The 25,801-nt window shown below is 50.6% G+C and overlaps 9 protein-coding genes across 9 annotated transcripts; 4 read left to right on the top strand and 5 right to left on the bottom strand.

Moving 5' to 3' along the window:
- Window positions 1–8: 8 nt before the first annotated feature.
- Window positions 9–323, bottom strand: CTAM01_10083 (uncharacterized protein; the record flags this gene model as incomplete). Its single annotated transcript, XM_060526099.1, has 1 exon — window positions 9–323. One exon carries the CDS (start codon window positions 321–323, stop codon window positions 9–11), a length of 315 nt encoding a protein of 104 aa, XP_060379234.1.
- Window positions 324–2,275: 1,952 nt separating this feature from the next.
- On the top strand, window positions 2,276–2,994 carry CTAM01_10082 (fatty acid desaturase; the record flags this gene model as incomplete). The annotated part of the gene is made up of 3 exons (XM_060526098.1): window positions 2,276–2,504; window positions 2,574–2,742; window positions 2,838–2,994. Coding segments are annotated over 3 exons (555 nt in total), but the record flags the coding sequence as incomplete, so codon positions are not given.
- A 218-nt stretch (window positions 2,995–3,212) lies between these two features.
- CTAM01_10081 (uncharacterized protein) lies at window positions 3,213–4,378 on the bottom strand (the record flags this gene model as incomplete). Its single annotated transcript, XM_060526097.1, has 3 exons — window positions 3,213–3,395; window positions 3,460–3,771; window positions 3,839–4,378. 3 exons carry the CDS (start codon window positions 4,376–4,378, stop codon window positions 3,213–3,215), a joined length of 1,035 nt encoding a protein of 344 aa, XP_060379232.1.
- Window positions 4,379–5,409: 1,031 nt separating this feature from the next.
- On the top strand, window positions 5,410–7,158 carry CTAM01_10080 (uncharacterized protein; the record flags this gene model as incomplete). The annotated part of the gene is made up of 4 exons (XM_060526096.1): window positions 5,410–5,469; window positions 5,547–6,059; window positions 6,119–6,280; window positions 6,352–7,158. The coding sequence occupies 4 exons, from the start codon at window positions 5,410–5,412 to the stop codon at window positions 7,156–7,158; spliced, it is 1,542 nt and encodes a 513-aa protein (XP_060379231.1).
- Window positions 7,159–8,763: 1,605 nt separating this feature from the next.
- CTAM01_10079 (uncharacterized protein) lies at window positions 8,764–10,149 on the top strand (the record flags this gene model as incomplete). Its single annotated transcript, XM_060526095.1, has 3 exons — window positions 8,764–9,240; window positions 9,298–9,758; window positions 9,813–10,149. The coding sequence occupies 3 exons, from the start codon at window positions 8,764–8,766 to the stop codon at window positions 10,147–10,149; spliced, it is 1,275 nt and encodes a 424-aa protein (XP_060379230.1).
- Window positions 10,150–11,718: 1,569 nt separating this feature from the next.
- Window positions 11,719–12,060, bottom strand: CTAM01_10078 (uncharacterized protein; the record flags this gene model as incomplete). Its single annotated transcript, XM_060526094.1, has 1 exon — window positions 11,719–12,060. A coding segment is annotated over one exon (342 nt), but the record flags the coding sequence as incomplete, so codon positions are not given.
- Window positions 12,061–16,835: 4,775 nt separating this feature from the next.
- Window positions 16,836–19,297, top strand: CTAM01_10077 (von Willebrand factor type A domain-containing protein; the record flags this gene model as incomplete). Its single annotated transcript, XM_060526093.1, has 4 exons — window positions 16,836–16,871; window positions 16,926–17,560; window positions 17,624–17,804; window positions 17,861–19,297. The coding sequence occupies 4 exons, from the start codon at window positions 16,836–16,838 to the stop codon at window positions 19,295–19,297; spliced, it is 2,289 nt and encodes a 762-aa protein (XP_060379228.1).
- A 483-nt stretch (window positions 19,298–19,780) lies between these two features.
- Window positions 19,781–20,518, bottom strand: CTAM01_10076 (uncharacterized protein; the record flags this gene model as incomplete). Its single annotated transcript, XM_060526092.1, has 1 exon — window positions 19,781–20,518. The coding sequence occupies one exon, from the start codon at window positions 20,516–20,518 to the stop codon at window positions 19,781–19,783; it is 738 nt and encodes a 245-aa protein (XP_060379227.1).
- A 2,376-nt stretch (window positions 20,519–22,894) lies between these two features.
- On the bottom strand, window positions 22,895–24,097 carry CTAM01_10075 (uncharacterized protein; the record flags this gene model as incomplete). Its single annotated transcript, XM_060526091.1, has 1 exon — window positions 22,895–24,097. The coding sequence occupies one exon, from the start codon at window positions 24,095–24,097 to the stop codon at window positions 22,895–22,897; it is 1,203 nt and encodes a 400-aa protein (XP_060379226.1).
- Between the last annotated feature and the right edge of the window lie 1,704 nt (window positions 24,098–25,801).

Here is a 25,801-nt window from a genome sequence, read left to right as displayed (position 1 = left end):
GCCTGGCTTTATATCTTCACTTCTTGGTTCACTACACGCAAGCACATGGGCTCGGTAACCCCAAATGTTGATCTCAATGGCAAGCACCACATCGCATGGGAAAACATCACCCAACAGAAGCTGCAAGGCAATATTTGCCGGCACCAGAAGAGAACCTCTCCTGCATTCCAAGAAAACCGACGGCTTGCCGCTACTCGAACCTTATCCCTCAGTATATTCCCTCGCACGTCCAGAGATGCGCTGCACATGGCTTCAATGATTGGGGTGGACGGACGTACGACTACTGCAGTCAACAGGTGACTTTGCAGATGTGCGATAACCATGGGTAGATCAATGGAAAGCCAGTCAACTTTCCTCCCCAACAGTAGCCAATAACAAGACAAGTTAAAGACATTAGTACACTTAAGGAGCAAGTGCAGCTAAGGAAGCGATACCTGGATAAAGAAGAATGGGAATGACGTTCCTGTAGCAAGTTCCCCAGTGCCGCCCGTCCCACCCCACGAGAGAAGTCTCCAGCACGTTCACCGGCCGAAAGCCGTGAAGGTCCGCAACTATCTGCACTCATACTTTCACCGGCGCCGAAGCCAATCCATGCTTTCAACGCGGCAATTCTTTACGAACGGTCGGGATAGAACCTCGCTCCGAACACCCAGAAGCGAGTCATTGAATAACCTGATGCAGCAAAGTCATCACTCGCAGACCATGTGGACACCTTCGGTGAATGATGGGATGGCGGCTCCTGCCAAGGCGCAAGCCAGGCCCTGAATGCCACGACCTGGTCGCCGAACTTGCCGTAGAGGCTTAGCTCGACCACTAACGTCCACTAGCATACACGTTAAGCCTATCTGTTCAGGAAATCCCAGTCACGCGTTTATCCGAGAACGGAAATCCATAGTCGTGCTTTCTCCCAGCTTCGTCAGCAGGTGGTTTCACGCTCGAGAGGCGAGAAGAAGCTCGCCGGTTGCGGTTATGGAACATGGAAGAACACTGCCTTTTGAGACATCGGAGGGTCGGAAGGTCGGAGCTCAAGGAATCGTGAATTACGAGAAGCCCGCGCAACACGAAGTGTTTGATTATCTTGACGAGTGCGACTGGATATACTCCAGATGGGAAGTGACATCGAAACTGGGCCGCTAAGAATCCAACCACACCTACCCCAATGATCTTCAACAGGCATTTCAGAGCTGTAATCAGATTATCGTCATGTGGCTGGAACATCCCATAGGAACATTGCATCGTGAGTCGTGACATACGACTTCGTTCCTTTGCTTCTCTTCCATGTCGTACTTGGGCCTACCGATGCGTTTCGCTTCCTGCATCCTACATCCTACATCACACTGCAGAGAGGTACATGTAAGCAATGTTATAGAACTTAGTCGAGCACGCGTTTTCAGCTCAAGCGGAAGTTACATGGGAGATATTCGTAGTTGATTTTCGATCCAAATTGACTGCTCACTTGATTTCGACGCGTTTATTGACGCATATTCTGCCCATTGCTTGCTTTGAGTCATTCTTGGATTTCGTTCAGTAACAACCAGACTGAGAACGGCAAGATCTGTTGTTGAAGCAATTAATCGCCTTGAACAGAGTTTATTAGCCCCCAAAGCATCTGCGTGGAGACGATTCTGTAAAGTTCAGCTACATTCCTAAGGGCAAAATCGATTCGTCTGACTTCGGTCGTACGGAAGTAGAAGTAACGATGTACAATTGCTACATGACTTGTTGCATTTCGGATATCATAGCCACTTCCACAAGATCTTGTAGCCGACAACTCAAGACAAGGCAGAATTACCCTGAAATGGAAAGTTGGTCAGGAAGCACTCTTTCCATAAAGACGGTATTGTTGAAATGAATTGAAGCTTCTCTAAGCGCAGAGGACATCAGATAACATGGGTTTCGTTCGTTCGTCATTATTTCGCGCCGAACTCTTTGAATATGAAGCCAACAAAATATCCCGACATACAGGATCTTCGAAAAGCTATACCACCGGGCTGTTTTCTTCCCTGTCCGCAGACATCTCTCTACTACATCTTCAGAGACATCGTGGCGTCAGTAGTACTAGTTTACTTCGCCTTCAACTACATCAGAGAAGATCAACTCGAACAGACTCTGCCCTTCATAGCTTGGGGAGCATACTCATTCCTCCAAGGACTTATCTGTACTGGGATCTGGGTGCTGGCTCACGAGTGTGGTCATGGGTCACTCTTTGTCTCGACAAAGCTGAATGACGGAATTGGATTTGTACTTCACTCCTTTCTGATGGTACCGTACTTTGATAGACAGTCTCCTGCGAGACGTTTCTGTGACCGAGCGTTGGCTGAGAGTCAGTCTCTTTGATCCTTGGAGCTCTGTTTTTAGGGATAAGAAAGCATGGAGCGTGTTGGCCTCTGACTGCGGTCTTGGCATCATGGGTTGCTTTTTGGGCTGGTGTGGCCAGGAATTTGGGTCAAAAACCATGGTTCTTCTATACCTTCTGCTCTATCTATGGGTTAACAATTGGTTGGATGTGTGAACCTCTCAAATTCTCCAACAGGTGGAGGCTTTTGGGGCGATTTCAGTTAACATCAAAGCAGTTGCCATCACCTATATCCAACATAACCATCCCCAAGTGCCTCACTATACCGATGAGGGGTGGAACTTCACCAAAGGGGCTCTATCAACAATCGACAGAGACTTCGGCTTTGTCGGGAGGCACTTCTTTCATCTAATCATAGACAGACATGTGGTCCATCACCTATTTCCGTAAGTTGCTCCTCGGAAACTAACTTCATGGAGAACTATTCAATCAAAGTGTATGTGCTAACCTCATCGAACTATAGAAGAATACTATTCTACAAGACTGATGCAGCCACAACTGCTATCAAGCCACTATTGGGGGGCTTATACCATTACGAAGGCAGGAGTTTTCTGGGTCAGCTATGGTATCAGTCTTGCACACTGAAGTATATAGAAAACGACCCCAATCGTCCCAGCTATACCCGATGGACGTTGTAAGTGGAGAATTTGGCGTTGGCATTTGGTGATGTGGGATTTGCATTTGATAGAGGCAGTCGCATCAGTCTAGATTTGAGAAATAGCATTGAGCATTGAACAATTGCATGCAAGCTTCCTGGAACGCCTGTCACCCGTGCCGAACCTAATTGCATGATATCTAAGACATTCTTTTCCCGACACCTTTCAAGTTCCGACTCCGCTAAACCCCAGTTCTTATCTTACTTGGGCAGGTCTGAAGTTGAGCTCGCGTGAGATGGCTTGTGTTTGGGCTGCCACATCTCAGAATCTCCGATCTTGTCGACAGTGATACCAGCTCGTCCGGCAGGGTTCAAGCCAGCCTCCAACTGCCTCTTATAGGAAACGTTCCGCAGCCTCTCGGCTTCAGCTGGGGTGAGCTTCAACTGCATACAGGTTCAGTCAGTGACTGTTGCGGATCTGAACATATCGAATTGGGCTAGAACTTACGTATATCTCGATACCAATTGCATGCATGGCAAGTGCTAGCCAGAGTGCCATACCGAACGGCATGCCCGCCGCTGCACCGGCTTCAGCAGCCGATGTAGGGCTAATGATGTTCGCGTGGACGATTGTTTGCTGAGCAGGGTTCACTCCAGAGAAATAGGTTGCACAAGCGGGATAGAGCTCAAGAGTTCGGTTCATGTTGTCAACCATAAAAGCCACTTGATCGCAAGGACGCGCCGTGTAGTATGTTCCAATGCTGCTGATTACAGCCGCGGCCGAGAACTGGATAAGGCGAAGAGTAATGATGGAACCAGCCTAGTTGCGGTGTCAAATTAGGATTTTGTCTTCAATTAGACGCAGACATGTGTTGGGGTAAGCTTACGTAGAACCAAGCTCGTAGCATCCAAGCCCGGTGCTGCTCGATCTGAAGTCGCTTGATGTTGACGAATGCCAGCGTGAGCGCAGTGACGAACGCAATCGCCATAACACCAACACCAGCTTGGGTGTCCAACGTGCCTCCAAAGGCATTCCTCGCAATCATCAAGGCGCCAGCAATCCCAACAAGTCCGAGAAGAATGACGACATAGCCGTTGATACGATGGAAGAGAAGGACTTTATGACGAAGTACAGGCACGAATTGGAAACATGCCAAAAAGCTGGCGGGCAAGATTCCAGCCAGGTGGATGATGAGACCGGCTTTTTCATGGCCTTTCTGGTAGTTGAAACATTCTCCTGGCGCCGCTCCACTGCAGAAGGTGTCGAAGTTGAGGTACTGAAATCGTGCGAGGGTAAACCCCATGAGTGCACCGAAGAAGATGAAGAAAAGGACGAAGTTATAGCCCTTGGAGAATCCTAGGGGGTTATAGACCTTTCGCGTTGCGGCGACGAAGCCATTGGCTGGCGGGCGAGTTGGCTGAACCATGGTGACTTGAATAATGTGATCTCGGACGTTGATATGGCTGGTGTCGAGAAGATGTTGCGAAGTCGCACGATCTTTCAATTGGGTTGAATTATGAATAGGTGTCTGGTATTTGAAAATTGTATTAATGAGTATTCTTATCCTCTCCCATTCTCGTTCATTGCCAGCAGAGGTTTCCATCTCTTATAACTTGTAATTTGCACATTCCGTTGTCCTCTCATCGCGATCTCATTCTGATGGAGACAACTGCTAACGCACTCTTGGAGTCGACATGACCAGGATCGACACGCACTTCTCTGCAAGGTCTGAGAGGCGCATGGACGATTTGGGAAAGAGAATGCGCGACTGCCTAGCACACGGGGGCTGCCGTGTCTCGTTAATTCAAAGTTTGAAGTTGAATTCAACCGCCAAAACGCCATCTTGGCGTCGAAAGTTGAGCCTAGCTCTGACCGCCAGGGAGATCTCTCGATCTCGCCCAACATCCTACAGACTCACAGTCCACAGCGCGCACAATGGTTCCCAAACGGGGTTAGTTCCGTTCTGCTTTCACAGCCGTTTGAGTGGATTCACGTAAGCATGCGGGCGTTGAATACGACTGGGCTTAGCCCAATCCTTCGCCCCAAATGTTTAAGCAGCGGCGCATCCTTCCCCCGTGTCTTGGAAGAGAATGTAGTCGTCATTGAGACTGGAGGTGAATGCTGGTTTGATTATTCCGCGAGCTTCGTCATTCGCTCTAGCCTCTCACTACCTAATCTCTCAGTTGCTCAGCCATGGGAAGTCTGACGCATCCCATACCCAAGATCTTGGCGTCTGTCCGCGCGCACCGTAGGGCGAAGGCTACATACAATCTTACCGATTGCTCGCGCCGCGCACTCGGTACTTTTTCGATTGAACTCCTGGCCCGAGAAGGACTTTAAGATTCCTCCGTAGTCATAAACGGGCCACATCCCGCGCCGTCACCATGCCTTTTTGAGAAGCATCTCGCGCCGCGAACCCACATCACCCTCCCCGACACCATTGATACTTTCCTCGACATGGTCGGTGTTCCCGGACGCTCCAAAGGTTGCAACACGTGTAGGAAGCGTAAGAAAGGCGTAAGTCTGCCAAGATGGGATGATCAATTCGTCTGTTATAACACGACGCGTCCCGCTGCTGACAGAACTGCTACCAGTGCGACCTACAACGACCTTCATGCGGGCAGTGCATAAAGGCAGGCTTAGAATGTGCAGGCTACGAAAGGAAACGCATCTTCGTCCATGTGACCAAGCCGCCGACGGGCAAAGACTTCAAGGTGACGGCTTTAGTGCCAGTCACACCCGCCCTTGTTCAGACGCGCTCATTATCCCAGTCTGCCTTTGAGGAGCGGATCCTCGAGCTCTTCTGGGATGGCTATATGCCTGATGCTCCGATATGCAGTCCCAGGAGTCCCATCATGAGGTATTCCAACGCAGACTGGGCGACAACCGTGCGAGATCTCTACCGCACCGACGCCGCCTTGCGTCTGAGCTTACTGGCGCTCAGCTTGGGCACCATAGGTCGTCGCGACAAGCAGCAGTGGATGATAGACGATGGTCTCAAGTTTTATTGCAATGCCTTGACTGAGATGAATGTTGCCTTACGGCATCCCAAAAGATGGAAGTCAGATGCCTTGATGGTGACTTCAAGAATCCTGGGCTTCTATGAGGTGAGCAAGTAGTCTTCGCCCGAGAACAACATTGAAGCTCACTAACTCCCCCCCAAAAGTTGCTCTATGGGGCAGACGACCGAGAGCGACATGGTATCTCTCAAGCTGAAAGTTGGGAGGGGCATTCTTTAGGCGAACTAGCCCTCATCATGCAGCGGACTCCAGAGGCACATATCGACGGCCATGGCCACGACCTGTACGCTTCTGGTCGACTTCATCTGGTCAGTTGAAACCTGCCCTTCCACATGAATCAAGTCCTCTCTACTTAAGTCATGCTGATAGTAAAATGCAGGTCATATCTCACGTCAAGCGCAGACGACGGTTTCCGTTAAGCCACCCGGCCTGGAAGACGGTTCCGTGGCAGAATGTCCCTAAGACCCCAAAGGATATCTTGATCGACGTATTCGTTGATATCCCTGCGCTTCTGGAAGACCTGGACCACATGAATAGCTGCAAAGACCTAGAGGAGAAAGAATTAAGGCGCCTTACTCTGATCAAAGAGTGTTGGCGAGTGGACGAAGAGCTCAATTGGTGGCTCGATAATTTGAGCCCCAACAAAGAACTTGAAGAACTCGCGACTCGTGGCTCAAATAGTCCGACAGCCTGCGACGTCGCTGTTGCATCGATCATTACGTTATACTGGACTATTTGTATTCTCACCTACAGCACTCTTCGCCTTGCAATCGGCACAAAGTCACCGGAGTTGCCCGAACGAATGGACCCCCGCCTCTATTGCACCAAGATAGCCAACATTGTCGACGTCTTCTTCCATCCATCTGCGGGAACTTTTGGAATACAATCAGCGCCGTTGCCAATCGGCATGGCTCTGGTGTACCTTAACTCGTACGAAGAAGGGTTCAACTCAGAAACCAAGTTCAAGCTTGTAAGCTTTTTTGGACGGACCGCAAACAACGGCATCAGTATTGGGAAGTTCTTGATGAGCACCCAGAGAGATGGGCTCAAGCCCAAGACCAGCGTCGAACTGTCACCCGAAGGTATCAAGGCAAAAGCAAAAAGCTGGTTGGGCGTTGTACCCCGAGAAGGCCCAGTCTGCGAGCCATTGCGATCTGCTTCAAGCCAGGCACTAGCCTGTCAGTGAAGCTCCCTGTGGTTTCGAGGCAGATCTAGCGATGCAAGAGAAACACAAATCTTCCTCTGCGGGGATAGTTATGACAAGAATGAATATTTTTACGCAATCCTTGACTAGCTCACCGAGACGAGGGCTTCGTGACTCCACACATCAACCACCTGGCTCCATAATGCGCAAAATTCTCCCCTACACCCATCGAATTGGCACAACATCGCCATCAACCTCATCAGCCCTGGTGGTCTAGCGGTATGATTCTTCCTTAGGGTTATTGAGCGCTCAAACACCATCTTGGAAGAGGCCCCAGGTTCGAATCCTGGCCAGGGCCGTGATACCTTTTGTCTCCTCCAGGAGGATATCCTTGTCTATATAGTGAATGTCCCAACTTCGCTTTTTTGTGTTGTTTCTGGCCACCTCGTTCTTACACTGATGTACCTCAACTTGTTTCTCTGAGGCGCAGCCGAGGGGCTCTGGATAGCTAGCTACATGTAGTTGCTCGAAGTAAGGAAGCTGGATGTTATGGATGGAAGAGTATGGAAACACGCAATCACCAGCATGATGGACTATGCCCATTTCTTCTTTTCCAGCAGTTAAAAAGGCTTAGTTATGTATTTGAAGGCTTGGTGAGAGTAGGTCATTTAATGGCTCTTAAACCACGACTCTTGTATTACGCCTTGCTGATCTAGGGCTCAATCCCTCGTCCGGACTTCGGTGGGCAACCCAGTGAATCCTAGGTTCCATATCAGGCCACGTGAAAGTGATACCTTATTCCCTCATGGGCTGCTACTGCCACTCAAGAAGCCCGACCAGGTACCCAATTGAGCCGGTTTCCGATTTCACCTTACCCAAAACTCGTCAGTAAGGCACAAACAACCAGTCACGCCTATGCCATATTGGTCGGCTTGCATTATATATCGAAGTCGGGCAATTATGGAAGCTCCCGTGCATTATTTCTCCTATTGGCTATAAGAGAACTTGGAAGCATGACGAACACGACTTTAAGTTGTGCTGGGGGAGGCAATCCCCTAGGTGAGGCACAGCCGTTGGACTGGCCCGATCCGGTTCCGGATCCGACGTTGTCCTGCAGGTGAACGACGAACTAGACTGCATTGAGGTATCGTAACCCCACCATAGCTGTTGTTGCCAAGATGATGGGCAAAGCCGGGCTAAACTGAACCTCCGCAAATATGCAGTCACTCAACATCGTCAGGTTTCGCTTCTTTGTAGGCTCCTAGCGATTGGTGTGCTCGGGTTCGGGCAAAGGCTGTGCAGAGCTCGGCGGTATAGTTCGTGAAGATGAATCCTCAACACCACATTGCTTAGATTGAACTCTCGATGAGTTGGGTTTCCTTCGATTCCCCGACATCGTCAGGACGTCATGACTTTCTAAACGAGAGACTGGATACAGAAGACATTACAACTAAGCAGAGACCTGTGCGGCGCAGACTCAAGTCAAATCGTGATATAAGACAAGATGCTACGAACTGCTGGGCTAGAATGAATGCAAATCAACAGCCACAACACATTGACTGAACACCATCGCATCACGAGCTTCAACCTTGAACCATCACGCTTCTCAGTATCCACTGCTTCTTCACATTTGCGAATAACTTCACCATGCGCCTTTCAATCCTTTCCGCTTTCCTCATGGCTGGTGTCTCAATGGCCCAGGGAGACATCGCTGCGCTCCTCGCCTCTCAGCCCGATCTCAGCACGCTGCTGGAACTCGTCAGTCTCGTACCCGGACTTGCAGATACTCTCGCCTCATCCTCCAACATCACAATCGTGGCTCCCACGAACCAAGCGTTTGCCAACGTGCCCCGCGATGTCCCTGAAGGCGAAGCCATCGAGTACCGCAACAACACCATTGCCATCGGGGCACTCCTTGCAAACCACGTATTCAAAGGGGTGTATCCGTCCAACGTGATCACCGATGTTCCAACCTTCGCCCAGACCTTGCTCGATATCTCATACATCGACTACAGACAGCCTTTCTCCAACTTCACTGGCGGTGCGTACAACGGACTTGTGAAGAATGGAGAGGATGTTTGTATCTTGTCTGGAGAGCAGACCATTTCTACTGTCACTCAGGCTGTTCGTACTCATCTGATGCCAAAGTTCGAGTGACCAGTGTACTAACATAAATGACAGGACATCAAACTTGGAGAGGGTATCACGATCCACAAAATCGACACTGTCCTCTCATTCGGCGCTCCCTTCCAGCTCTTCACCTTCCGAGCGGGCTACCTCGCCATGAACGCGGCGTTGGAAGCCGCGCACCTGAACTTCGCATTCGGTGAGACTGGAGCCGACGAGCAGGGCCTGAACATCTCTGACTACACCATCTTTGTGCCTACCGACGAGGCCTTCAAGTCAATTGGCTCTGTGCTTGAGACCGCTAGCCTTGAGACGCTTCAGGAGGTTCTTCGCTACCACATCATTCCCAACAATGTCATCTTCTCGCCGTCCCTGGGCAATGTCACCGTTACATCTCTTCAAGGAACCAACCTCACTTTCACGGTTTTGCCCGATGGTTCAGCCTGGGTCAACAACGCAAGAATCACCTTCCCCAACACAATTCTGTTCAACGGTGTCGCCCACGTCATTGATAGGTCAGTCGAATACCATCAGCATAGCAAGTGAATATAAAGCTAACTTCCTGCTAGTGTTTTGAGCCCTGGAAACTTCGACAGGTCTTCCCTGAAGCCGGCATCGCCGGCATCTGAGCGAGTTGCCTTCTCCGGCGCATCCTCAGTTTCAAGCCTGCCCTTCACGAGTGTCTCCTTCGCGACGGACATGATGGCCTTCACAGCGACACCCAGTCTGCTTAAGACAGTTGCTGCCGTCGCTACCGCTACCGCTACTGGTGCTGCCAGTGCCAGTGCCACCGCCACGACTTCTGGCAGGCCCACTACGGTGCCAACCAACGGCGGTAGCAACTTGTTCCCCGGCATGATCTTGGCCCTTTCTGTCGCTATCGGATTTGCCGCATTCCTCATTTAAACCTCTCTGGATTTAATCAAACCGGCATGGAAAGGCTGGAAGAGGGAGGAGGCTTCGTGAAGGAAGCAAATCCATAGTTCCTAACTCAGCGCTTATCGAATGATTCCAAGGTAAACAGATATCGCGAGGATTCTACGCTCCCATAGATAATTGACTTTGCTACATACTTATTTACATGTTCATTGAGTGCCTTTCAAGCCAAATGAGTCAATGGGCTATCATTTCCGCAATATGAATGGGCGGGCGGCGGCAATCCCAGCACTTGGACCTGCAAAAATCCCTCAACACGTAGCTGATCAAAGTAATCGTTCATGTAGTCAGATGTTGATGTAAAAGACACAATAGCAACCAAAAATCAGGTTGAGAAGATCATAGATAGGGATATGTGTCGCTATACCAACAGACTTTGAGTGACTCCTAGGTCACGAGACGCTTTTTAAGCAAGTATGTTACAGACAAATATTGAGTAGTAAAGCAATTTATGGTTAATTTATTATGACTCCCGTATATTCTGGGTATCATCACACAACAGTAAGTTCCAAGATCGTCGCGTTTGGCAGACTTAGTTCACCTAGGCGTTAAGTACACCGTCAGCCAGACAGGGCCTGATCTTTGCTTGAACCAATGGTCCATTTCAGCATATGAGTGCTTGAAAGTTTTGCTAGAGAGAAAATCAACATTCACTAGTATGGCAACGTTTAAATAAAGACCCATCTCCAATTATGTAGTATTCACCAAAACCTCGGCAAGCCTACAGTACATGAGCACATGCACGTTGATTAGACGGGGGAAGGCTCCGTGCATGCTCAGTACACCCCCATTCAGTCTCTCGCAGGAAGCCCGCAGCTAGATCGTAGCAAGCACCAGACGAGACGCGGGCAGCGGCAACGTGCCACGGGGTTCCACGATGGGCTGATGGTTTGATTACGGTGGTTCGGTAACCACAACATGCGATTTATCCTCCACCGCGGGCCGTTGTGGTCCGTGATTCCGTGTGGAAGGAGACTTGCGAAGACCAAGACCCGGCGCTAGCACCGCTGTATGAGAGTCACTTTTCCCGGCATCGTCGCGCCTAGCTGTGACGGTACTCTGAACAGAACTTGGCGCAGGAAATCCCAACTGGTGTACACCTTATGGTTGTAGGGCACTGATTTTGTGAATTTCAATGTTTTTATTCTTTTTCACAAAAGTATTTTGGGTTGTTTTACTGAGCAGAGACACATGCCCTTGTGCACAGAGGCGGGAGGAAGGAAATGGTAGCCTCTACTCCGAATATTCCGTCTCCGGAGCCCGCCGTCTCTTGTACACCAACGCCAGCTGACAAAACTATTGATACAATCAAAACATGGGTATGGGGGGTATTGGTCATTGAAAACATGTGAAAAAGTCCAGACGCCAGAAAAGCCAGCCCGTTCGTTGTCGCCACCTTTCCATCAAGGGAGTAGAGTCACACGGGGTGGCCGTGTAGGTCGTTTGCTGATGTAGCGCCGAAAAATTTTCGTCGGAGCCTCAAGGCTGCGAGGTTGGGGTAAAAAAGCTTGAGGTGCCTGGTGGATGAAAGCTCGGAATTCATCGGCTTGGGTGGTAGTGGTGGGGGCCATTTGCCAGCCTGGTTGATGTGGGTGCGCGTGGTGTAAGTTTTCCCTTTTTCGCTTTGGGCCTCGGAGTCTCTCTCGGTGGAATGTAGGCACCGTCGTGCTGGAAGACTTTTCGTTTCATCCTTTCGACGTTGATACTACATCTCGAGTGTTGATCATTTAGAGGCAAGTTCGGCACTCGTGGTGGCCGCAGGACGGGCACGAGTTGCTGATGACGATCATGCTTCCGCACTTGCAGCAGGAGGGAGCGACGGGCATGTTGGCGACTTATTTGTTGATGATGGTTTGTGAGCGTTGAGAGCTGATGTAACTTATTTGAGAGTTGTGTTCTTGGTCGTTAAGAGGGATGGTGATGAGCGAAGATATGAAGAAAATCAGAAAGAGAAGGAGGAGGAAAGGCTCGCACTTATAGACATTCACCTTGCCCACCTTCAACCCTCGAACCCGCACTCATTTGCGGCGGAAGTCTACCTCAACCCAGCCAACCCTCTTCGGAGCCTTGGACCCCTGGTCTGTCCGTAATGGTTGTGGTTCGGTAAGTGGTGTAAGTGGTGGTGTGCACGGCTCAGCCGGGTGTATCTAGTAGGCCGAGGAGGAGAGGCAAGGCAAAGTAAGGCAACATCGGACAACCCAAGACAGGGTAGGACAGACATTGAGCGAGCAAGCGTCACAGAGAAGGAAAAGGTAGAGTACCATGCCGGGTTCATGGTTGGTAGGACCCTGAGATGGGTTGGCCGCCGCCCGCGCAAACACACGGCTGGGGCCCAGCAAATCGGCATGCCGATCGAGTCGAATGCGGGGTTTAGTTCAAATGTTGACAGGGCCTTATTACAACTCGAGAACTCAATAGAAGTGCGAGAAAGGGATTCATACACCGAAAGAGTGAGAAGGATGCAGTGGATAGGCCCCCGCGTCTCCCCAGCCGCCGCCCTAGCTCAGTGCTGCGCTTGTGTCTCTCAACTCTCTCATCTCCTTCTCGCGGGCGAATGACGACCCGAGGACACCGCACACACCCTAGCACTGATGAGATGGCCTGACGTAGGTGTAAGGAACGTGCGCTAGAACGCCAAGGGGGAATAAAATTTGGGCGAAGACGCGAAGGGGGAGAATGCGACTTCGGCGGAATTCCTGTGATTCTCTTACCCTTAGCCATCGAGTAACACTTTTGGACGTCAACCACACGTTTGCCCCCATTCAGCTTATGCTTTCTACCGCCAAGAATCATCTCTCCAGCCCTTACCCTTTTACCCATCGGCAGGCTCCGGGGTTCGGCGGGTGAAACGCAGCGCTTGGAGATGCACAGAGGAAATTGTCTGTCCTAGGTTGTGGGATGGCACACACATTGACGCGACCTTCATTTACTAGCGAACTCTCTCGTTGGCTTTGCGTTCTTCCATCCCCTCTTTCGCTATAATCAGGACTGCCAGTGCTGCACAAGTGAGGCATGGCACGACGCCCAGAAGAGTTCTGACTGGTAGCAAGACTTGGAACTAGTGGCGTTAAAAAAGATAGCACAACTATAGAAAGCTCCAGACAGCTGCCAGCTAGCAGGCCTAGGTAGCTCTGAAGAATCCGATTTTCAGATGGAGGGTGCGAATGTGTATTTACATAGCATGCCTGATTCTGTCATCTGCATGCATGAGGCGCGGGAGATAAAAGTAGTGAGCAAAGTACTCTGCAGTTCGTCTCACAAGCTTTCTTGTAGCGCGTCTCCGGGTACACAATCCCCCCCACGTCGCTTGCGCTGCACGAAGACCTGCAGGTATCCTGACGCGGCCCAGGGTACACTACCTGTAGTCCGGTCCCGGGGCGAGGGGGGGTAACGCACACCTAGCAGTTGGTTGGAGCGAGACATCGTGGGCTTCCCGTTCATTGGATGACGAGGATAATTATGCGAATGCTGGGGAAATAGAAATGGACACCGAGCTAATGAAAGGCCCGCGATTACAATGTGGAGAGAAGACATGGAAGATGGAGGGGGAACTTGGAAGTTGGGGGGGGGGGGGGATGCTATCCGAAAAGGAGGGGGGACACCATGATGCAGCCAACAGCCGCCGGGCTGCTCGGGTCGAATGCCGGCGATGGGAATCAAGAGGATGATGTGGGAGGTTCTGACTCCTCGACCGGATGCTTGAGCTTGTCAGTCACTCTGACGATCCAACTACCTGACCAGCCAGCTTCCATTCCGTCCAAGGTCGAGCTCCAAAGATGAACAAAAATCTCGTTGATCTTGGTATGCCAACGAGGATGATCATCTCTTGCCCAACCGCCTTCCCGCCCCTTGAGGGCCTTGACGGTATGTTATGTCAAGTGCCTCTCTGCTACCCCGCAAGATGAGCGAGATCGACTCAAGTGAGATCTGTCGAAGCGAAACGGTCAGACTTGACGCTTAGGGGAAGGGGGTCAAAGTGGAAAACCTGGGGCAAGAATGGCAGCCTCTGGGAGGCCAAGCAGTCGCATCACTTCCCGCGCCACCGAACCACGGACGGCAAGGTTTCTCGATGATCTGGGGTAGCTCTGCTTCAGCCTTCAAAAGCGGGCGCTGAGTTTTGGCGAAGGTTCCAACAAGCAAACGCCACACTGCATGACACGGGAAAAGGGGGTGTGTAGCAATACAACAACGGAGCCTAACTCGCAATCAATCCGGGGAAGAATAAGACGGGCGAAAAATACCAAAAACGGTCTTCGACAGAGCGGCAAATGAGTCCACAAAAACAAGGCTCCTTTTCAATATGAATATGAGCAAATATAAGGACAAAGAAAATGGGTCTTTTCAATGCGGCCTGCGTCGGCTCACACCGAAAAGAAACCGTGGAGATGAACCGAATGACAGACAGCCCACGACTCAAGCTCGACAAAACGCTGGTCAGGAGCCCATCCGGCGATGTCCGTCATACGGGGTCTTTTCTCAGATCTGCTCCTCCGTTGTCAAACGTCCTAAACCCCCCGTTCAAGCATGAAAATGAGGCACTCTTGCGGTGCTGGAGACCCAATCCCCTCCAAAAACTGGCGGGTGCCAAGCGAATCAAAGACACTCGGTCGTCATTGCGTTGTATTGCGCCGATATTTTCCTTCTTTCAACGGCGGTCTGTTTTCGTGCTTCACTTCCTCCCCGCTGTCGGATGAGTTGAATGTCCTGCACGCATGCCCAAGTTGGATATTCTTTTCATTTTCTCTCGTGTGTTTGAGTTCGTTCTGGGTCAAGGGACTTCTTGGCGCCAGGCGTGTGTCGTAGCACAGCCCAATGACGATGCCAAAGCGCGTCCAGACATGGTTGGGTGGGCAAGTGTCTCAACTGGATACTACGTCTTCTTTCTCATCTTCTATGCATGCCATCCTCACAGCGGATATCTTCTATTGCTACCATGTTTCTACGTCAGAAGAATCATTAAACATTACACACGCTTGAGATTAGGAACCAGCGGCGGTCCTGCGTATGTGCCCTGAATATGCCATTGAACCAGCACTAACTTTAGGCCCCTCAAGTTGTTGGTGACCCATCGCCGAAAGTGACCAAGCGCCGCGCTGAACTCGGTCTACCGGCCCAGCTCTCACCTTGCTTCCTTTCTACCTAGGCATATCCCCCCCCTTTCTCCAGAGACTTGAGCCCTCTCCCCCAACTTTAGCTATGACGCAAATGTTTCTGCTAAAAGTTGAACGCACGTTAAACTCTAAAAACGGCGCGACAGGGACCCTTGTGGGGACAGAGTTGCCCTCGCAGACTGTCAGAACAGCGGCCATCCCCGTCTTGGAACAATGCAACGCACCAGAGACGCTCTGCTGGATCCAGCTGCTGTGCGGCGCAGTCATTATTAGTGGGAGGCAGTTGGAGCGAATCATTCTCTTTTGATGCAAGGCATAACCCGTCGTTGCGTCGTCCATCCTAGCAAAAAGGGGACAGGAGACTGGGGACCCCTCATGTGGCAACGGGACGCTGTGTCGCAGCGTTCAGAAATGCCAGATCTTCTGAGATGGTCAAGATTCAACGCCGGACGAGACCTCACCACCTTTTTCGATTTTTTGGCTTCCTGCAGAAGGTCAAGATGGCCTTTCCAACGTCTGTGAGCCGGATTGAGTTGAGACCATGAGGATAAGCTGAAGCCTGAAAGAGGCCCTGCGTTGGCCGTGTGCGTCTGACAAGAGCGGCGTCTGAGTCACTCGCCTGTAAGCACCACAGCCTACGTCTACGGGCAACTGGAATAAGCTAGGCAGAATATTTCAGATCTAAGATGAATGGAATTGGAGATATGGCACAGGAAGAGGCAGGCCTCAGGGTGAAGCTAGAACTTTGGTGCATCCGGGGTGTTAAATGTCCGTTGGGAGAGAGATTGAGGGCGCTCTTTATGTGTCTCTCGTATGTTGGTCCACCTAGAATGCTCCCGGTGGGGAGTCATGGCCGAGGCCTTTGAGGGGTTCACCGACCTAGGTGAGGCGAAGCATGCCCACACCGCCCCAACTGGTAAATTACTACGACAAACAGTGTACCTCAAAGACTGGAGATAACCGGAATGCCTTGCGGAAGGCCTTGCGCCCCCGTCCGAGGGCCGGGCACCGAATGGCCGGTTCGGCCAGCTTTCGGACCTCTGACTCCCCACCTAAACTGGGAACAGCCTCTTTGTTTGAGCTGCCTATTACGTGAACGCTGCCCTTCAACACCCATAGTTTGGAGTATGGCGATACATTTCCCCTTTTTACAGAAGGGTTACTCCCACTTAGTCTTTAGGCAGAAGCAGCTAAAATCCATCTGATATCTCTTGGAGACATATTGAGGAGAGATGGCGAAAGATATCATTGGATACCGTGTGTTCAAGCAAAAGACTATCGAACAGGCCCCTTAGTGAGGCCGAATTCATTGTCCGGCGTCAGCGTGAGTCTTACCGCATGTACGGATACCCCTCAAAGGATCCTGTCCAGTCATTCGGCAATGAGGCCAATTCTGTATTAAAGTAGACAACCTCGGGGCATATCTCACCTGGTAGATTGTGCAACTCCAAAGACCTGCATTCAATCTCGCATCTCAGCTCAATCTCGTGATTGTCACATTTGAAGTTGAATTCCAACTATCAACAAAACTTATACGATTCCACAATGGTTGTCTCTTACGCTCGAGTTTCCAAGAACCAAGTAGCTCACTGTATCTCTTAGGTCACCAAGTTTTCTCTCCAAAGTCTCTCACAGAGCACCGACAATATCGTCGTTAAAGATGACGACAATAAGTCAGAATCTTCCTTCGAAGAGCTTAAGTCCGAAGACACCAAGGCACAATCGTCCAGGTGTGATACTCCAACGGCCACGATGACGGAGTACGATACCTCGGACGACGTCGCGTTGTCACTCCACGCCTTCGCCGGGCGAGACGGCATCCTCGCGAAAATCACTCCCCCTAAACAGCCCGTGAAGCCAACAGTTCACGTACCCTGCGACATTGTCCTGGTAATCGACGTCTCTGGCAGCATGGGCGCCAACGCCCCGATTCCGGCTAATCCTGGTGAGGTGGCGGAGAACTATGGCTTGTCGGTATTGGACTTGGTCAGACACGCCGCTCTCACCATCGTGGAGACCCTGGACGAAGGTGACAGGCTCGGTATTGTCACTTTTGCATCCCAAGTCAAGATTGTTCAGGAGTTGATTCCGATGAACAAGAAGAACAAGGGTCTTGCTAAGAAGAACATCAGGAAGATGGTACCCACGGATGCAACCAATCTGTGGAAAGGCTTGATGGAAGCTATCACCCTGTTTAAAAGGGACCCAGACGGAAAGACGGAAAGGGTCCCGGCTATGATGGTACTGACGGACGGGCAGCCGAACTTGATGTGAGTCAGATACGTATCTCTCAGTGTATGTCTCAAGAGTCTTTGGGGCTAACTTCCGGGAAGGTGCCCTGGCCAAGGATACGTGCCGAAGATGCGCGAAGAGGTGAAGCTACTCAAGGATGGGAGGTTACCAGCCTCGATCCACACGTTCGGCTTTGGATACAACTTGAGATCTGGCCTATTGAAGTCGATCGCTGAAGAAGGAGGCGGAAACTACGCCTTTATTCCCGATTCCGGAATGATTGTGTGTTGAGTCGCCAGTGCTCGTTGGTTGCAATAGCTAACTCAAGTGGTGATTAGGGAACCGTGTTTGTCCATGCTGTCGCCAATCTACAAGCAACATACGCCATCAATGCCACGCTGCGCCTTACTTACTCACCGCTGCTCACCCTTGAAGAGGCGATGGGCGAGTCTGTGAACAAACAAGAAGTAGAGATCCTTGAAGGTGACATGGCGAATGGCATACCAGATCAGCATGAGCTCTCGATCTTACTTGGGAATCTGCAATATGGTCAGTCAAGGGACATCTACCTTCGAGTAAATGCACCGGCGGAACTCACCTCAGATCATGCGGTTATCAAGGCTTCGATTGAATATTCTCGCATGGCAAGCAACACTTATACACAAAGCACCTCACAATCACTTCTGAACCCGACAACTCTTCCCGAATCTGAGCTCGTCTACCACCTCTCTCGCTCCAAGATTTGTTCCTTCCTCTCAACCATCGTCCCCATGGCTGCCGACGGCGAGCACAAGGCCTTGCCCCGTATCTCACCCGAGAAGATTCAGGAGCTCAAAGCACTCATCAAAGACATCCCAGCAAAGCGCTTCCCGTCCGATCCGAACAACAAGTCCTTGATCGAGGACCTCGAGGGTGCGCAGCCAAAGGGACAAGTCTCTCTAGCTTTGACGAACCGAGAGTACTACAAGAAATGGGGCGTCCACTACATACCCTCATACTTGAATTCGCACACCCGCCAAATCTGCAATACTTTCAAAGACCCTGGCCCCCTTCAGTACGGAGTCGACAGCCCTCTCTTCATCGCATGCAGGAATAAGTTGGATCACGCGTTCGACAGCATTCCTCCACCCAAACCCTCCAACCAGCACACGGCTACCCACCGCGGACGAGTACACATGAGCTCCTACAATAGCTCCTCCGGTGTATGCTTTATCTCCTCGACACCTGTGCGCCTCGCCTCAGGCCGAACGGTTCCTATCAAGGCTCTTCGAAGAGGTGTAGCGGTGCAGACGCCGTCTGGTCCGCGCCGGGTCGTCGCTGTTCTCAAGACACCCGTACAGAGGGAGATTATGTGTCGTGTAGGCGAGCTCGTCGTCACCCCGTGGCATCCTCTATCTCTTGATGGTGGCAAGACCTGGACTTTCCCGGCAAATGTGGCGGATCGGCCTGTTAGGTATACCGGCTGCATCTACTCGGTCCTGCTTCAGCCGGGCCAGGACTCGGAAGCTCATGCGATCAACGTCGCGGGTGCCTGGGGAGTGACTCTTGGGCATGGAGTAGTCACAGGACAGGACACAAGAGCCCACCAATTCTTCGGCAACTACGGAAAGGTTGTCAGAAGCCTCAGAAGAATAGGGGTCAGTAAGAAAGGCGTTGCCGTGGGCGGTGGCGTAAACAGAGACTCGGTCACAGGACTGGTATCTGGCTTCGCTCCTCACGGGAAGCCCGATGTGGCCGTCAAGGGAGTTACAAACAGCGCTGTCTGTGTGGCTTGAGAGTCTTTTCCAATTACTCTTTTTGGTCTCGGGGAATGCTCGCAGAACATTAAAGCTGTGGGGTGAGTGTCAGTGACATGAAGCACGTTTAAAGTATGACCAGTCAAGTAATTAGCGTTATATGTACGAAATGCGATTTCAGGTTGAATTCTGTTTCTTCGATTTCTATCTTTCTAGAAAGTCTAGGGTTTGCCAGATGACGAATCATGGGGAATGGTAATTACGTCCAGTCTACCTATCTTGTTGATCGCCTACAACATTATTCAAGGTACGTAAGGTAGTACTCCGCTACTCAAGGCACGTGCAATGTTTAGATTGTTCCACGAGAACAAGCCTCGAATTCTGATTTGCTTAAGTAGATGTGATATCTAACTGAGTCTCTCCAGGATAAATGAGCGGCCTCAGTAGTCGGCTGCGCATATCAACATGCATCAAAGAATATGAGGAGATGTCTTCTCCCTGTGAAGCCCCCTCACCGTTCCTTCATGTCGTGGCCTTCATGATTGCCGCACTCAATGCATCAACTTGATCTCCAGTAACCTTGGTAGCCGATGTCTTGAATCCCTCGTTGAACGGGAATCGCTCCTGCTCGAAGATGATGTTCATAAACTGTGTCGGGGCCATCGGAGCCTTGAAGTCACCCGCCATGACGCCCAGGATGAAAGCAGACTCGGCAAAGGAAGTCTTGACTTGAGCCTGCGTAAGGTTAAACTGGGGGTTCTCCGCCATGGCAGCGCTAATCCTGATGCTCCGGGCCTTTGCCATTGTCTTTATGTCGATCGTCGGACCGGTGAACTGGGCCTTGACTTGGTTCCAGACCGTAGCGTCGAACTTGTTGGCGTTACCCGTAACGGCCTGATCTGCTCTAGACAAGCTTCCGTCGTGCTCGATGACGTTGTGCTTAACCATGTCCGCCAGGTTGACGGTGCTCGCGTTTCCCGTGGTCGAAGTCGTAAGAGCGGGTGTACTAAGTGACACCGTGACCTTCTCGTCGATATTGAGCGCTTTGCTGAAAGCGAACTTGAGCTGATCCATGGTAATATTCATGCCATCTCGTGGCAGGTAGCCGTGGTTGGCAAGAGCGTTAAGGACCGGGCAAGGTGATCGGCTGGCCTTGTCGGGGGCCATTTGGAATTTGAAGGACGGGTCCTCCGCTCGGGGTAGCACGGAGGCTAAGCTGCCTGTTACGGACAGGACCAGGATCAATGCCGAGCTGTACATGTTGACTTTGACTGGAGATGAAAAGTGATTGTATTTAACCGACAGGTATTAAATTGAACGAATGACCAGCAAAGCGTCACAAAGAATGGTTAGTACCTATCAGCACCCTGAACAAGTCTATATATCTGCTGTCGCCGGTCCAGCGGAGGTGGTTCATTATCTAGGTGATCTCGAAAGTCTAGATCGCCTCGAATACTTTCCGGAGACTCATATAACGCGCCATTAAAGGCCGCCGGCAGGTCGGTATGAATCGTGCTACACCGGACGTCCAGTCGGCCGAGGGTTTAATCTGTTGTTTACTACACCAAATTGACTTTCCTCGAATTGAAACGGAATAAACTCAGCTCATACAGAAATCCAAAGAAAGTTCAGCTCAGGCCCATCTAAAACTTCACCGGTGGGATGAACTACATACAGTACCAATGGGCTGCGCCAACGACCAATAAACATCGTCTTTAAAACGATGACCGTTTTACAAACGCCAATAGATCGAATCATCGAATCATTTCGCAGAGCTACCGAGCACTTACAGCCTCCATTTACCCGGCCTCTCTCGTCTGGGCAAGTAGATCATAGCTCCCGCCGCAGCCGGGGCCTTGACGGAACCCGCGCGCCGCCTTTTACAGGTGATGGAGCACTCCACGTACGGAGCGGTCCGTAGAAAGTAAACGATAAGCTCGTTCGATCAGCCCTATAATTTGCCGAAATCCATCGAGCTGGCTTCGGAGAGAGCCTGCTGCAAGGATTCCACCTGGAGCATTTCCCCATGGCATTTCCCTGGTGCTTGTTCTGAGGCGGAGCTCGCATACAGACACGCACAGTCTAGCCCAAGAAAACCTTCAGACTGATCAATAACGGTTTCCCGGCTATATTGCCTCTGGCACCCAATATAATCCAACAAAGAATCATTGCATCTCTGACGAATCACTACCTTGGCATTGGCCATTGTTCAAACCCGCCGGCCGAGTCCCAAAGAGTGAAAGGGTGACAGGTTGTCGGATCATCATTTCAAACGAATAGGGAAAGGCCCTTGCTGTGACGGTGACGTAGCATTCTGTGCCCTCGTCACGAGATGAAGTCCCCTTCTTACTATTCAGAGAAACTTCGATTGGAGTCTTCGCACAGATTACCACATGGCACAATGATGAACCGGACGGTTAAGGTTCCAGAGAGGCCACACGAGAGGTATTCTTGATTGAGTGTGTCCCAAGATGAGCTTCTGCGACTAGTCCTCCAGAAATCCCACTGATCGGTTGCCAACAAAAGTGTTTGGCGCATTTCCAACCAATTGCTCTACACCTAAACTACTGAGTTCGGCAGGGTCGTGATGAGATTTTGATGATATTTTGTCTGGACGTCGCACTATTGTGCTAGATATGACTCCCTACTTGCTACTCGGAGTTCCCAAAGTCATTGCGTTTATGTTCAGCGAGAGCTTGGAGCGCATTCCTCGCAACTCCTTCAGACACCGTCTGTCTCGACTTGAAATCTTCAAAGCCCTCGAGACGACCATATACTAATTCTGCATGGGATTTCGGAATGATAGATCTTCAACAGCCTTTTTACGCCAAGCAACACGCATCACACTGCCTTTTCAAACGGAATGAAACTGTAGGCGGAAATGCTACCCAGAATAGCTGTACCTATTTGAAGCCTGCATGGACTTAATGTATATTCAAGGTTTACTCTCGTAACAAGGAGGATTACGACTGGTTTCAAATACACTCAATGAAGATGCTCCAGCAACAAGCTTCTCTGTGATTTCATTAGGCTGTACCAGAGCAAGATGTATGCGGATGCCATGCACTCCTTTGTCTCACAAAGACACATCTGTCACTGAGACTCGAATTGTCGACGATAATATATCATACAATGCTACCAGTGAAAGCACTCATGGGACGCGTGGAGACTGTGTCCTTCTGAAAAGGTTGTGCCTCAAATTAACCAAGGACTGTCAGAGCCACACCTTGCTGGTACGCCAAGCAAGTATAATCAACAGGCTTCAAATGAGGGAAATATGGTATCACTTCATGTTTACATCGAGCTGTGGATCTTCAAGTTTGACTCAAGGTGATGGTGCGGCTAGCTGAGAAGTATCTAGACTCTAGGTTCCGAAGACCAAGTCGACTGCTTTCGTATCTGCCCCATCCCTTGTTCACAATGTGCTGCGAAGTGCGTAGCGCGCTTCGGACCGTTCTTTTACTTCCCGTCCAGCCCCAGATCTGCCAAGCCCGGATATTATTATGGACAAAGCCAGTCCAGAGGCATGATCAAAGAACGGCCCAAAGCAAATCCGTATCACCCATTAACCGGTCCACTCCTTTTTGCTCCCAAGTTCCACTCAATCCCCGCATCATCAGTGCATTATAGGCCATCTCAAAGAACCTCGTTGACTCTGAGATCCTGAATGCTCTTGGGGAATCCCAGAGTGCTGACAGCCGGAACAGTCGAATTGGGATTGTCGTGGAATCCAAAGTCCGCAAGGTGAACAACGAGGGTTTTGAGCTTCTTGAAGTCACAGAAGTCCGAGGGCTTGTAGGGCTCTTCGTCCTCGCGGATCGGCCTTCCGTCAGAGAGTCGGAACCGAAGTCGAAGGTCGACGAGAGATGCGGAATACGACTTCAGGCGGTCGATAGTCTCAGCAGCAGTGACGAGGGCGATCTTGTCCTCGAACTTTGAGTTCACGACGTACTCGAACTCTTCCAATGGAAAGACGTCGTTTGTCAACTCAGACAAGACGTCTGGTGTCATTGTGCAGTCGATCAAGGAAACCTTCTTGATGTTCCACGTCCTCGGGTAGAAAGAGCCGCTAGCATCATCAGCCAGCAGTAGTTTGCAGTTCCTGAGGCATATATCCGTAACCGTCGAGGGCAAGTACATATGCCAAAACAGACATCCGGAGAGCAGAAACGGCGTCTGGGCGTCTTCTCCGTAGATGTACAGTTCCTTCACCTGCTGCAAATGCTCTGGAATGTGCCAACCGATGTAAGACCCATTTGCGTACTCGGGGGTGGCTTCTGAAACCCGGATAGAGACATGCAACGTGCTCAAATTGGGCAAATGCATGAAGACAAGGATTTTCATCAAACAATTCATCTCTTTGTCGCGACACCTGATCTCCTTGACGGTTACGTTGGTGTTTTCCCAAATCGGATCTTGACGGCTGAAAATGTACCAAGGCATTCGATCTTTGACAGCCTTGGTGAGGAATTCCCAGTTTTCAATGCTGCAAGGCGTGCGGTATTCTTCGTAGTCGCGATCGTTCCTGTAATCACGATAGGATGTTTGAGCATGAGATATGCGCAGACTTTGGACCTGCTGGGAGAGGGTGGGCTGAGAGACCAGCGCCCGGACGAGGGAGAAGAACTTTGTGCCGCTGTGGTTGTCTGCAACAAGGAAGATTTGGCGATACAGGTAAGGTTTCGCGAGCTTGTGGAAGGCCTTTGACACTCTGCAGATGCTTAGAAGGGTGCTCTGGCATGCGATCCACTCCTTTTCGTCAAGTTCGTCATCATTGCATCGGAGTTGAGAACAGATCTGTTCAAAGACCTCTACGGGTATATCAGAGATTCCCGGCATTGTCTTATTGTAGGCTGTTCAATCGTGAGCTTCAATCCTTTGCCTATCGGAGGTAGTAGTAGGCACTGACAGGGAAACCATGAACAAAGTCTCTGGAAGCCGGCGACAATGTGTCCGTGGGATCACGACGCGTAGCAGAAACTGCTGAGTGGGAGGTGAATAGTGAATGCTATAGGGTAGAAAGCCTGACGACGGGAAAGTATGAGGGATTCCGTTCTGTCTCTGACGCGGAAAGATGTTAGCTTGGCCTGTCAGCAGCATAATGAAGGAATCTTGTACCTGAAGTAGGCTTCTTCCACCGTTCAGCTGCTTTCTTTTGTGGGAGGAATATCGATGGAAGACCGAAATGCCTCGATGAGTCTCCCTGGTTGGAGATGTCGAAAAGAGAAAGGAGAGACTCGATGCGGTGTGTGATAGGGAAGAAAAGAAGGCCTCTCCTTTCCTGGGGGAAGGAAGTCAACGGCAAAAACAGTGCCTTCCTTAGGAAGGAACAGGTCCGGTTACTCCTACTCCAAGATGATTTATTGGAAAAGAATTTGGAAAGGGAAAAGCACGTGATACCAGAGACTGAATGAATACAGGTGTTTGTATATTCAGGGTGTAAAGGTGAAGCCGTGACATTGGATGGTTGCCGGGACAGCAAGCTGGTCTGTCAATACGGGCTCGAGGAAGGTGTCACTGGGTCTCTTCTGGGCGCTTGGAAAAGCACTTCCTCAAGTGACTGATTTTAAACTCCACTTAACTTACCTTCCGTGAATACGTAGGCCTTGACAATCAGGTGAGCTACTCAGAAGAGCTCGAATTTAGCTGTTAACCCGAAGATTCAATTCGCCAACGCATCAAAGTTCGCGGCGGTGCAAGGTGTAGGATGCTACTGAGAGGCTCCATCTTTGATAGCATCGTCAGTTGTATGTGGTTTCGGATGCTGTTCAGGCGTTTAACTACACCTCATATCCGTTAGCCCCCGCATGAACTTCCCAAATTGCTGTCGAGGTCTTCCTGCTGGGAGTCTAAGCAATCATATATGAACTTCTCCCACATTTGAGTCTCTTGGATCGCCAGTTTTCTAAAGTAAACACATAAACCAAAGCGGTATAACAACGGAATATAAGCTCGGAGATCGCCATGTACAGATCACGGCTGACACTCCGAGGGCATCGTGATATGATAACTTTTGAAGGCAGTTCCGGCCCTATCCCATTCTTCTTCTGACCAGTCTGTTGTTTCATGTCTTCATGCCCGAGTTTAGATCCCTTATCTTGTCATGTAAGCTGCAGGGCAACTACTTTGGCGAAGGGAAACTTGCAGTGCTAAACAGAACAGGATATCATGCAGCTAAGGTATGGCTTATCAGACTTCAACCTCGAAGGGAAGGCGGTCTCAGTTGTGCCTTCCGCACGTGATGCTTCACCTTCCATCTGAATACACGAGAAGGGTATATACCCCCCTTCAATTTCGTTCCTGTCACCAGCCAGCAGGCGCCCGTCTAGGTCGACGGGTCAGGTCAAACTGGCTGGGTGGTGGAGTGGTTTATGGTCAACAATCAATTCGCCAACCAGCCTACTCGACGACAGGCTCAGCGCATACGAGTTCGAATCCCAGCACGAGCACCAATTAATCCCAGCATGAGCACCAAGAGATGTAGCCCCCAATTCAACACCGGGGGGGTGAACTCTTTTTTTCTCATTTATTTTTTTCAAGGCT

Source organism: Colletotrichum tamarilloi, assembly GCF_030869305.1.
Source record: "Colletotrichum tamarilloi strain Tom-12 chromosome Unknown Scaffold_44.1, whole genome shotgun sequence".
In the NCBI taxonomy this organism is placed as follows: domain Eukaryota; kingdom Fungi; phylum Ascomycota; class Sordariomycetes; order Glomerellales; family Glomerellaceae; genus Colletotrichum; species Colletotrichum tamarilloi.
This window is presented reverse-complemented; position numbering and strand designations above follow the sequence as displayed.